This window comes from Microtus ochrogaster, chromosome 26 (assembly GCF_000317375.1).
Source record: "Microtus ochrogaster isolate Prairie Vole_2 chromosome 26, MicOch1.0, whole genome shotgun sequence".
Classification (NCBI taxonomy): domain Eukaryota; kingdom Metazoa; phylum Chordata; class Mammalia; order Rodentia; family Cricetidae; genus Microtus; species Microtus ochrogaster.
Genome location: NC_022025.1, coordinates 14,776,090 through 14,788,360, shown reverse-complemented (window position 1 = coordinate 14,788,360; position 12,271 = coordinate 14,776,090). Strand labels below are relative to the sequence as shown.

Sequence of the window (12,271 nt, the reverse complement as noted above, 5' to 3'; positions counted from 1 at the left end):
AATAAAAAAATAAAAAACTTTTATTACTTATATTTATTCCATGCAGCTTTTTTTTATATGAAATGTTTATGGTGAAAAAACAAAGATGTGTTTTGACCCCAAACACAGAGACCTAATAGGTTGACATTAAATTTTGATTGTTCAGTGGATGGGCTAAAGTGATAGATCCCCTGCCTTAGAAGGTTTTTGTCTTTTCTGCTGCTTCTTATGGGAAGAACCTCTCCTCTAAACTTCTTCTGAAAGACACCTTTTTAAGATATTTTTAATGTTTGACTTTGCTCCTCATCTGTCTGGCTAGACTGCAAAGGAAGTTTCAGCTGGCTTGAAAATGAGTAACATTTTGAGAAGCCACGTTTTTATCTGGGAAATAAGTGTTCTCCTTGGGGACTGTCATTGAACTCACCAAAATAATTACATGGTTTGAGTTCTGTGGATAGCAAAGGCTTTAGGGGAATAAATGTTGCCAAAGAGAACCCTTGTGGTCCCTTTTGTCTACAGATCCAGGCATATGTGAGAAGACTGCACAGAAAAACAGCTGATCAACCTAATTAGTCTCCATCTAAAGCTATGCAATGTCTATGACACTGTGAGGTACCCTGCAGGCTACTAAACTAGAAAAGTAAACACCAACCCAGCCCTAAAACCTTTCATCTGTAATCTGTCCTGCTTGAAAATTATGCTAGGCCAATGGTGGTACAAACCTTGTTGGAGTAACCAACTGTTGTTTGATTTGACTCAAGGCCCACTCTGTGAGGTGGAACCCACACTTGATACTGCTTGGGTGATCAAGAACCAGAGTCTAGATAGCCCAGAGTCCTAGAGTAAAACCAAAGTACTTCTGGTAAAACAAACACAGAACAATACAAAGTAAAAACAAAAACACCACCACCAACAACAATATCAAAAAAACCCCCCACAAAGCTATAAGATGATAAAATCATATTTAAGCAAGTGGAAGAAGCAAACCCCATATATTAAAGGGTCTCCATTAAAAATAAGAGTAGTTGGGAGCAAAGAGAAACAGGAGGGCAAAGTAGTTAGGGTCATGGGCTCCACGACACAAACCAAGCACTATTTGTGAAATATAAAGGACCAATAATAACAATACCCATTAGACACTAGACATTACGACACTTAATACACTTTTCCTCAGTTTCCCCCCACAGAATTCCTGTAAGTCAGGTTCTTTTTATGTTTTTTAGAGTTGCAAAGAGTTAGACTTTTCCAAGTTTTCAGAGCTAGTAGGTGACAAATCCCTAGTCTAGAAGAAACTATTTCCCAAAAATCCTGCAATGAACTCTTTAGAGAGGTGAATGTTTTAGCTTATTACTGAATGAAGCTTACCTAGGTCACAGCCCCCCCCCCCGAATGATCTCAATTATAGTAATTCCTATTCAGAGATGTTCTTCATTTCCTCTTCCTCAGCCTCAGTCTCTTCTATAGGGAAATGCTCCTGGCAGCACCAATATATTTCAGATGATGGGTATTGAAGAAACTCCATGTATAATTTGTTTTCTTCATGACAACAGCTATGTATATGGACAAAGAAACTACCCTTGTCTCAATTGCTGATAGTTACTGTCCAAACTGGACCAAGAGGACACAAGAAAGGTAACTGCTGAACTTTGCTAAGACAAGACATAATTGTCTTTCAAAATCCTCTGCTTCACGGGAAAATCTGTCAGACATGTTAGACCTGCAGGCCAGAGTTGAATGCCCCAACATCACAGAAGAACTTAGGGTAACTGTCCAGGTAGCCTGATGTCCCTGTCATTAGGTAAGATTTCACACTTCTTGCATGGAGTTGAAGTCTAAGTAGTTATAAGTATAGTTTTCTTTAGTTACAATAGAAAACAAATTAGATAAAAAGCAGTAGACTCACCAAGACAGGATAGATAAGTGTTTTCTTTATTTTTGCCAAATGCAAACAAATTAAATATTTATACCACAATTCTTACTTAACTGTTTTTTTGTAGTTTTAATATATTAAGGTTAAAACCTTCTTTTTTAATTAGAAAAAAAGGGGGAAATGCTGTATAATAATCCTCTTGTATACTGCAAAGATTTGTCACTCAAATTGGTTTAATAAAACACTGGTTTTATTAAGCTGGTGGTGTGACCAAACTAAGAATGATGGGAAGGAGAAGGGCAGGGTCAAGAGTCACCAGCCAGATGCAGAGGAAGCAGAGGATGAGTGTTAATCATGCTAATAAAGACACTGCCATGTGGCAGAGCATAAATAAGGAATAAGGAATAAAATGTAGGAGCTCCTTAGTAATAAACCTGAGCTATCGATTGAGCATTTATAAGTAATATTAAACCTCCAAGTCAATTGCTTGGGAAGCAACTACCAGGTATTTGAGAAGAGGTAGGTAGAAGAGAAACATTGGACTACAGGAAAATGAATGTGGTGAACCCAATTTTCCTTGACTCTGACTGTATATTAGTATCCTCTAAAGAGTTCTCTCTCATACCTGGACTCACTTCCTGCCAAATGAATGAGGATTTCCAGGATGAGACCCTACACTGGAAAAACTTTGAAACCTTCCCAGATGATTATAAGGAACTAGGGCTTTCAATGTCTAAATGTTCTCCTGTTTTCATCAACATACCTTTAGTTTGATTCCCAACAGAAGTGAGAAGAGTGTTGAATTTTAATGCTACATCAGAAACGCTTTAAAATCTACAAAGTACCAAGATACCAGAGCTGCTCACACGTTTAGAGCATTTTCCTGAAAGAGGGAAAATCAGCTTCATCTGTTACTAGGGTCAACACACACAGGCTCTTTGTGATGCATCCCTTAGGTCTGGGATCACCATCAACTGCATCTCTCCTACCTAACAAAATGTCTGAGGTGTTGTATGTTGGCACCAAAAGGCCAGCCTATGGTGAGGAGATGTCAAGTTAGGAGATGGAGTTTGCATTATGGAACTTCTGTACTTGCCACCTTCTCTTGTGCAAGAGATAGTTATTTTAGACTTTCTTTGGAGAAGACCTACCCTGTCTTTACAGGGTTCTGGATTTTAGTGAGCCTGCCTGTGGCCTCCTCCATTTGGCTTCTCTCCAGGAAGCTATTTGTCTAACTGCTCCATCAGAACACTTGTCAGGGTTGTTGACATGCACATCACAGCTGCTTTTATTCCAGGATTTGGGTGAATTCTGCCTTCCCCGTCTCTTAACAGGGTTGTCACTCTTGCTCTGTGGATACTGACAGTACATCACTTTGCAGATACATCTCAGAGTAGTTGCTAGCTTTCTCCTGTCACATCTTGATTATTCTAGATGTATCACCCAAGGTCAAGTTAAGCTAAGAGAATGTATCAACTCAAGTCAAGCTACAATTCCATGCTGGTGAATTTGAGGCAATGGTTTGTCCAGTAAAGCGAGTACAGGGTATTGATACTGCACCTGCCTGTACCTGCTGCTGGCTGTCTTCCAAGGTGTGCACAAAAGTCATGTAATTACAAGGCACTTTGTCCAGTGATGTTTATAGATATAAAACACTAAGTTGTTTATTGTGAAATTAATGCAAGTAAAAGACTTCCCACTTCTTGTGTTTTCTGTTCTCAACATGTCTATCATTTTTCCCTCCTTTGCTTTGTTTGATACTAATAGAGTCTCATGTTTTCTACAAGCTAATTTTTCAAAAGCCTCACAGATGATGGATATTTCTATGTTCATTTGTCCTTGGGAAGTAGTCTCTGCTTATCAAACCATAATTTTTCACTGATGCTGGTGCACATCAGCTCTCAGCATTGGGCATTAACTCATTTTACACAAAAATCGCCCTACAAGGTGTCTTTATGAGTCTGTGAATGTCAGAAGAGGACTGGATTTCAGAACTCTACTCAGTACCCACAGCACTAAATGCTCTCATCAAAGAGACTTAGGATAAGCCCTGTCCAACTCAATTTTGAAACCTCCAGGGATAATCAACAGACATGCATGCATTCTGTATATTGGAAGTGTTTGGTGGGTCCAGTTGAATACTGTTTGTTGCCCCTTGCATGGAATAAATACAATGTACACTTTGGTTCTTAAAATAAGGGCCTAAGAAGTAAGATGACTTAGTTAAGGATGCAGAGTTGTATGCTGTTCTAATCTACCATCTACCTGTGGTATCTTTTTAAAAAATATTGTACTATTTTTTTTTCAGGAAAAAAAAACAGATTTGTAGACCAGATTATAAAACAAGTTCATCCTTTTCCTACCTCCAAGAAACACATCAAACCATCAACAATAAACACAACTTTAAGGTAAAAAGATAGAAAAGGTATTCTGAGCAAATGGAACACAGAGTCTTTAAAAATATATGTATTGCTAACAGGCAATTTACAGTTGAGTTTATTCCTTTGCAGTTAATGAAGGGATAAACTGTTTCTTGTATGACAGAGATAAGTTGTAACATTAACAATTTTCATAAAGATTTTTATTAAATTCATTAAGTGACAAATGCTAAGGTTTATTAAGCACATCTATAACTAGGAATTTGAACACTGGATATAACATAAAAAAGACACAATTTCAAGACCCTAAAGTATAAGAAATAGGACGGGCAGATTTATTTTCAGGTGGGTGCAGATTTGGAGAAGCATTTCCAGAGACAACACATTTCTGCCAGTAGCCCAAATTTATTTTCCAGGGCTGTATTTTGTTTATCTCTGTTGAGGATGAGAAGAACAACTATGTTTTTCCCTCACAGGGACAAATGAAATGATTGGTTGTTCCTGGGTGCGCTTTCACCCCACAATGGAGTCATTGGATGTAGAGTAAGAATGGAGGAATCTGTTTTTCACAAAAGTTTTAAGAACATGGAAAAAATTGAGTAGAGAAGTTGAGGCTCCTGGGGATTCACTAGGACTATACTTATGAAGACTAGTGTTTTCTTCATGTATGCTCTTCTCTGTACAGGGCACATAAAGAAAAATCCAGAGAGCACAGTATTTATGAGAGAAGCTAGAAGGGTAAACCAACAAGATCAAACCCTGAGAAACTAAGCAGAAAGATGTTGTTAGTAGATTGGAGAAAAAGCTTTAATAGGTGTAATCATGGTAGAAGTTTAGTGACTGCATTTGTTGAAAGACTAGAGCCAGGAATGTTGGTCCATGCCCACGATCCCAACACTCAGCAGATTGAGGCAGGAGGATCACAAGTTCTAGCCACCCTGAGATGCACAGCAACAGCTGGTCTCAAAAGCAATCCATCCATCCATTCATTCATCCATACATACATACCTAAGTTTAGAGGTGTTGGTTCCACATAAAAGCAGCTGTCTCAATGAATGGATTTATGTTATATGTTAATTTAGAAAGAGAAAACCCATCACTAACGCAGTTCAAATGCTAAACTGTCTGGTGAAGCTACGTGGGCATCCTGCCTTACCAAAGAAAGCAGACTGTGTAGAGATGAGTAACTTAGAAATAAATACAAGTCACGAATTGAGTTTCATAAAGGTTGGCCATGTTCACTGTTTTTATCCCTTGAGAACAAGATGCCAAAGAGGAGGAGGAAGATGGGGATGGAGGGAAAGCTTTAGTTTAACTCAAAGTTCTCTCTCTCTCTCTCTCTCTCTCTCTCTCTCTCTCTCTCTCCTCTCCTCTTCTCTTTTGCCTTTCTGCCTTCTTATGCTTTCTTCTCTTGTACCCCCTCTTTTTAATAACAACAAACCTCCTAGTTCTTTTCTTTCTTTTTACTGGTTCGATATTTTCTGAGAGATTTTTGGCTCTCCAGGCCTTATCTCAAGGACCAAAAGTAGCATTGAAATGGCAAAATCTATTTTGATTCTGGAAGCAGAGTTGACGATGGTGTTTCTTGGGTCAACATCATCAACTCACCAATACTCAATCACCTCTGACTTTGCTCTCAGATTCCTAAGCTACTTCAACTGGAAGTCAACTAATTGGAATGGAGCAAATCTCCCCAGCTGGAGGTTGGGTACTGGTCGTAGAGGAAGCTTCTCTTAGAGCAAACCACAGTGAATGAGTGATTTTGGCGCATAGCTTTCGAATGGGTGACAGTGTCCTACCTCTAGATGTTTCCCAAGTTACCTGTAGAACGGCAAATCGATAAAGACAATCTCCAATTGCACGTTTGTAAGCAGTTCCTGTGACGTTCTCCCCCCCCATCTTTGGTTGCCCTCTCCATGTCCCTCCTCCCCCCACACCTAGTTTCCTTTTCCTGAGATGCTCAGGGACTGGCTTCGAGACCAGAAATGAAATATCTGTCCTGATATTCAAGCCACTATCATGGTGCCCACCTGCTTATCACATGGTGCCACGACCTGTTAGCCCTGACTCATTCTGCTCTGATGGCTATGAACGAGCAGGAGGGTGAAGAGTAGGTCTCTGGGATTGCACGTGAGACAAGAAGACTCACGGTACACAGAGCCGCATCCCTTGACCTCTTGAGTTTTCCTTTCCCTAGACTTACCCCTGCTTCCCAACAACAAGTTCCAGAAGGCATCTACTGTGTTCATGGCTGTAAGGGCAGGAGCTTTTACCACCCAGATCTCTGAGTCCTGGGAAGAATCTCAGATACTATTTGTATAAACCCTGAATTTTATGGACTAGGAGGGTTAAGGTGTTGGTCTCAGCTAGCGTCAGGGAAAAGTACCACTGCTGGGCAGCTTGAAGTCTCCTACAGCTCTTTTTTTTTTTTTTACCATACTATACAACACTGTCACTTACAGTGTGGTCATAGCATAATAGAGCATCTAACATCAAAATCCCAAAGGATTACTCAATTAAGTAAGCAAGCTATATTTATTCTCTCTTCCCTATTATAGCATTAAAAAGGGCTTAAAGCACTTAATAAATAAACGATAGCTTGAGTCACCTCTAGATCAAGTTTCCTTATCTGCAGTTTAAGTACTCAAAGACAAAGTGACTTCAAGGCTGCCTAAGAGAGGACTCGATCATCTGAGAAGGGATTTTACACACACACACACACACACACACACACACACACACACACACGTACAAACAGACCTCTTCATAAATGATGTCTGACAAGGAAAGAGATATTTGTGGCATAATAGCTCTGGAAAATATAATTATTTATCCTTTCATAGCTAATGAAAGAAATTGAAATTGAAGCTCTCATTTCGAATCCTTTTTATGTGGGTGAAACTCTAATTTTACATAATTAAATTGACTTCACAGTTCAGTGTGTTAAAATATGCAATTAAACAGTGTATCAAGGTTAAATGGTGACCGTGGTTGGCTCACTTAGAAATCACACTGCTGCACTGCCAAACAAGAAGGAACACCTGCCTAGCGCTGTCGTCCCTGTGCAGGGACCACACAGCCTACAGGGCTGTGTCCCCTGGTCAGAGCAGGAGGAGAGGTTGGTGGTTTGTTGGTTTTGTCCCCCCTCCCCCACTAGTAGGCCAAATCTGGTACAAGGTTAACTGGATTTAACTGGTTTTATTTCCTTTTGTTTTTCAGTGGAACCTTTTTTTTTTCCCTTTAAAAATTCCTCTGTCACTTCCACTGAGCTCCAAAGCTGTTAGAACATATGGATCTTTCAAGCTGTGATTTTCTGTAAATCAGACACTGCTTGACCTCTGTCTAAAGGCAGAGACAGAGCAACGCAGCTGCTGTAGTTTGGTTAAAGGTAGGGGAAAATGCCTTTGCTTTCATTTCGTCCCATCCCACTATTTACACTCTGTTTCAGCTGAGGTATCTTTCAGTCTTTGTGCTGCCCCTGGAAAAGGAGAGCCTCAAGAAATACTGGAGGATGTGTTGAAGTGGGCCTGGGGCAAGGACACTGGAGATGTGTCTTGGGAGATGTCTGTGGCTGACTGAGGTGGGGACTTCTAGTTACTTACCCCCTCCTTGTTTTCTCATGGAATAACGTCTTTGTGGTGATTAATTTATGATTCAGTAGCATCTTTCTTAAGATCCTGTGAGTGGAGTATGGTTGGAAAAAGTTCCTTTTTCCTGTTGATTCTGTGCTTGATGTAGCAGTGATTTGTTTTTTCCTATTAGGGTAGCTGCTAAGAAGGATTTATAAATCTAAGCAATATCCTTGCTATAATGATACACAAAGAACCGGGATCTATCTGGTGACTTTTTCACATACTGCAGGGGATGGGTTGCAGAGTGAATTACAGCAGCCCCAAAGAAGACAAGGTCCCTAGTGGTCTATCTCATGTCCTGGGTGTATCTTGTTCCTTGTTATGCATCTGTTGCCTGTAAGATGCATATTGGTGTGGCTGGTGGACTATAACACTGAGAGACCATAGAAGATGTTACAATGTGTAGTGATATTGATATAAAGTGTATATTTTTTTTTACTCTTTTGAGTCATGTCTTCACATATAGCACTGCCTGGCTCCTTAGACCCCAAAATAATCCTGGGGTATATACATTCTTCTAAAATTCTGAGCCAGGACTACATTTGTCACCAATTCACTGTATTACCATGGAACCAAAACAAAGATTTATCCCCTCAACAGACATTTTGGTATTTGTATCAGTAACAACTAATACTGGAAAATATTTTAATTAGTCAACAGTAATATTAATATATCCATGCAATTGTAAGGATGCCTATTCATGATTGTAAATTAGGTACATGCATATCTAATTATAGATTCATTGACTGGCCTCAGATAATCTGAGTTCAGAAGTTTGAACTTTGAACAAATTATTAAATAATAATAAACAACAAAGGTTGTACAGGAACAGCAAATTTTGTATCATATCTCAGAAACATGTAGGTTTGGTTAAATTTTACACAAAGCTTAGAAATCTTGACCTGATTTATAGGAATACAGTGTATAGCAAAACTTTGATTATCTTCTCAGAGTCTCACATTAAGGACTTTGGGTTGAGAAATTGAAATGTTCCATCATACGGTTTGATGCTTTCTGCAGTTCTGTGGATCTCTCTGATCTGTGGCCTATGAATGGCTGCCGACTTTAAACTATATTTTTTTCTGAATTCTCTTGTATTGTGGTCAAAGAAGATCTGAGAAGTCAAAGGTTTTCAATGTAACTTTGAACATTAAAGGAACACAGAGCATTCTGGCCCATTACTAGAGGCTGGAGGAATTCGAGTATCTGTAGAACAGAGTAGCCATAACTCACTCCTTCCAGAAAGGTAATTTGGCAGATCTGAGCTACACTTACCACTAAATATGAAGCGAAGAAGACAAAACCGGGTGTATCTGACAGACACAGAGACAGACAAGAGCGCCACGCAGCAAGTGCATGATGAGTATGTTTTTACATGTGACAACAATGAGAGCACAGCATGATGGGAAGAAAAGGGAGAAGTTTGACCATCAGGAGATGAGAAAGTCCTGAATGCTGGTAATGGATACAAGTTATGAAAGAGAATATAAAGTTATTTTTTCTAGTTTTAATTTTATCATGGATTTTTTTTTTTTGGTTTTTGGTGTTAGGTAAACACATAAAATATATTCAAAACTGAATGTGTTAAATCTGATGTGATGTATCACAACTTCTATTTAGAGTGCTAATTCTTTTTTTTTTAATTTTTTTTTATTTTTTGAGACAGGGTTTCTCTGTAGCTTTGGTGCCTATCCTGGAACTAGCTCTTGTAGACCAGGCTGGCCTCGAACTCATAGAGATCCACCTGTCTCTGCCTCCCGAGTACCGGGATTAAAGGCGTGAACCACCACGGCCTGGCTAGAGTGCTAATTCTAACTGTATATGAATTCATTATGTTGTATAGGCTTTGGGTGTGGTTAATTTTGGTGTGTGATATTTTTCTTTATTTGCAAAGTTTTTTTAAAAATAATTAAGTTTATAAAAGTGACTAATGAATGCGCAGAAAGGAATAAATCTGTAGTATAAACAAAATTATAACTGTTATATTCATATTGAATGTTTTTTAAATATAGAAGGGGTAAGTCTGAGGGAAAGTTTTTTTTTTTTTTAAGATTTCTTTATTTAATGTGCATTGGTGTTTTGCCTGTGTACACTCTGTGTGAAGATGTCAGATTCGCTGGAACTGAAGCTACAGACAGTCGTGAGTTGCCATGCGGGTGCTGGGAATTGAACCTGGGTCCTCTGGGAGAGCAGCCAGTGCTCTTAACTGCTGAGCCACCTCTCCAACCCTACCAGTTTTGTATTGGGAAGTTTTAAAAGCATTTCCTGTGGAAGTTATTTTTGTGCTTAGAGCATGTTTGGTAGGATTGAGTAAAGAATGCATGCTGTGTCTACCAGCCAGGGGGTGAGCGTTCCTGGGTGTCTGCTGCATTCTTAGGCAAAATGACTCCATTTGCTTTTTCATGTTCCTACTTTACAAGCATAGGCGGTGATGGCTGCCTGTGAAGCTCCCTGTGTAGCCATTACCTGAGATGTTCATGTACCGGATAATATATGCTTACATTAGAGACCTTGTCAAAAATAGTGAAGGATGCTTCAAATTAACACCTACTTGAAGTAATATCTAAATTTTATAATTCAAGGATGGATTTAGCTTCTTGTTAGGGACAAAAAGCTAAAAGAAGCCACCCACCTGAAGGTGATAATATAACTGCAAAACTTGGAGATTAAAGATAACATGCAAAGTCAGGCACGGTGGCACATGGCTCAGTCTTGGAAGATGAGGGGTGTGAGGTCAGTCTAGGCTACAGAGCAAGACCTTATCTCAAAAATCAACCAACCACCAACAAAAGGAACCCCCAACCTCATAGAGATTAATCACACCAAACAAATCTAAGACTATAACAAATTCTTGTCATTAAAGTTCTACCCAAAAGAATAGGTCTAGCAGTGTGGAAGAAAAATTACAAGATTCGCCTTCAATAATGACATACTAACTCTTAGTCGCCTACTCTAATATACGTCGGTACATTAGGACACCAATCAATGTCCTGTCCTTTCTCTCAATTTCCTTGTATTTATGTAGACAAGTTCCTTTTGAGAAGAAATCTTGGTGTGGGAAAATCTCTCTCTCTCTCTCTCTCTCTCTCTCTCTCTCTCTCTCTCTCTCTCTCTCTCTCTGATTTGAATTCAAATCCAGTGATTGCGATGGTTGTGAGAGATTTCTTAGGGTTTCATTTCATTTCAGTCTGGGAAAACAGCCATATCCATAGAGAGGAAGCACATTCCATCCAATCATATAGATACCCCTTCCCCAATGCTGCCTCTTAGAGGTCATTTACTCTTGACAGCTAAGGTGTTAGATAAAGAGGGAGGAAGAAACTGGAAAAGTACTTAAACAGTCACCATGGACTTAGAGAGTGCCTCAGAGGGATAAGAAGGTGCAATGTTATACTTCAGCCTTGCAGACACCTTTGTCTGTGAAGTATAGAATCCTGAGCATTAAAGGTTGCAGGGAAAGGGACTTGGTGGGCAGGAGTGAGAGGGTTGCTGTTTGGGGTTATTTTTTGTGCTCGAGGTATCCACTGAGAGTCCTGTAAGTGATCTTACCTTTGTTTTCTGCCTTCAGTTCCTCTGCCATCAAGCTGTCTTGTCGGTTCCCGAGCACAAACGCGAGAAATGAGAGGATCAGGGCATCCAATATTCCAATGATAGCCAGGATGTACGCCCAGCGGACGGAGCAGGCCCCGAGAGTGTACTTGTCTGTCTTTTCCCCACACATCCGTTTTACTTCATCTGAATCCCAGCCATCGGGGAAAATCATACAGCCGAGCACAAGGCAGGCAGCTGAGAGAGAAAGACGGAAGGAGAAATTGAGCATTTTATTTTACAAGGTATTTCTATTGTTTGTCAAACATTCCAAATGATTGATTTTGAGAGTAGCAAGGTTCGGTATCGTTTCCTGTCCCTCTCCTCCTGCTTAACAGAAAAGCAGGCCCTGAACTCTGCAGCAGAGAAATTCAGGGAGCCCACACTGAGAGAGGTTAAGGAAGATTTAGCTACGAGAAAATATTAAGAAGTTAAATTTTTGTGCACGCTTGCAAAAAGGCTTCCATTGCAAAAAGCCCAGAAGGAATCATCACACTGCATAATGACAGTTCAATGCTGTTTTAAGAGCAAGGACAGCAGTCACATAAGGGTTAGGACCACATGGGAAATACCAGCGTGTTTATTGACTTTGAATCTCTGGGAAAAGTAACATTGCGATCCCTGCCCCAGTGTTCAGACATTCCTTGAAATTCTTATCATGTGTACCTCTCATTGATACTTTTTATTCTAGTATTCATTCTGTTTAGTTTTTGGAATATATGTATATATACATATGTATTGCAATAAGTATATCCTATTCCCCTTTTCTTTAATCCCGCCAAACTCTCTTGTTCTCACTTAAATTCCTCAGTTCTTTTTCTTTT

The 12,271-nt window shown here is 39.6% G+C and overlaps 1 protein-coding gene across 3 annotated transcripts in view; it reads right to left on the bottom strand.

The window, feature by feature from the left end:
• Window positions 1-12,271, bottom strand: part of Lhfpl3 (LHFPL tetraspan subfamily member 3) — a 412,169-nt gene that overhangs the window by 117,329 nt on the left and 282,569 nt on the right. For all 3 annotated transcript variants that reach the window (XM_026784658.1, XM_026784657.1, XM_026784656.1), the window contains exon 2: window positions 11,409-11,645. In XM_026784658.1, the coding sequence (XP_026640459.1) occupies window positions 11,409-11,645 (237 nt within the window). The remainder of the gene's footprint in view (window positions 1-11,408; window positions 11,646-12,271) is intronic.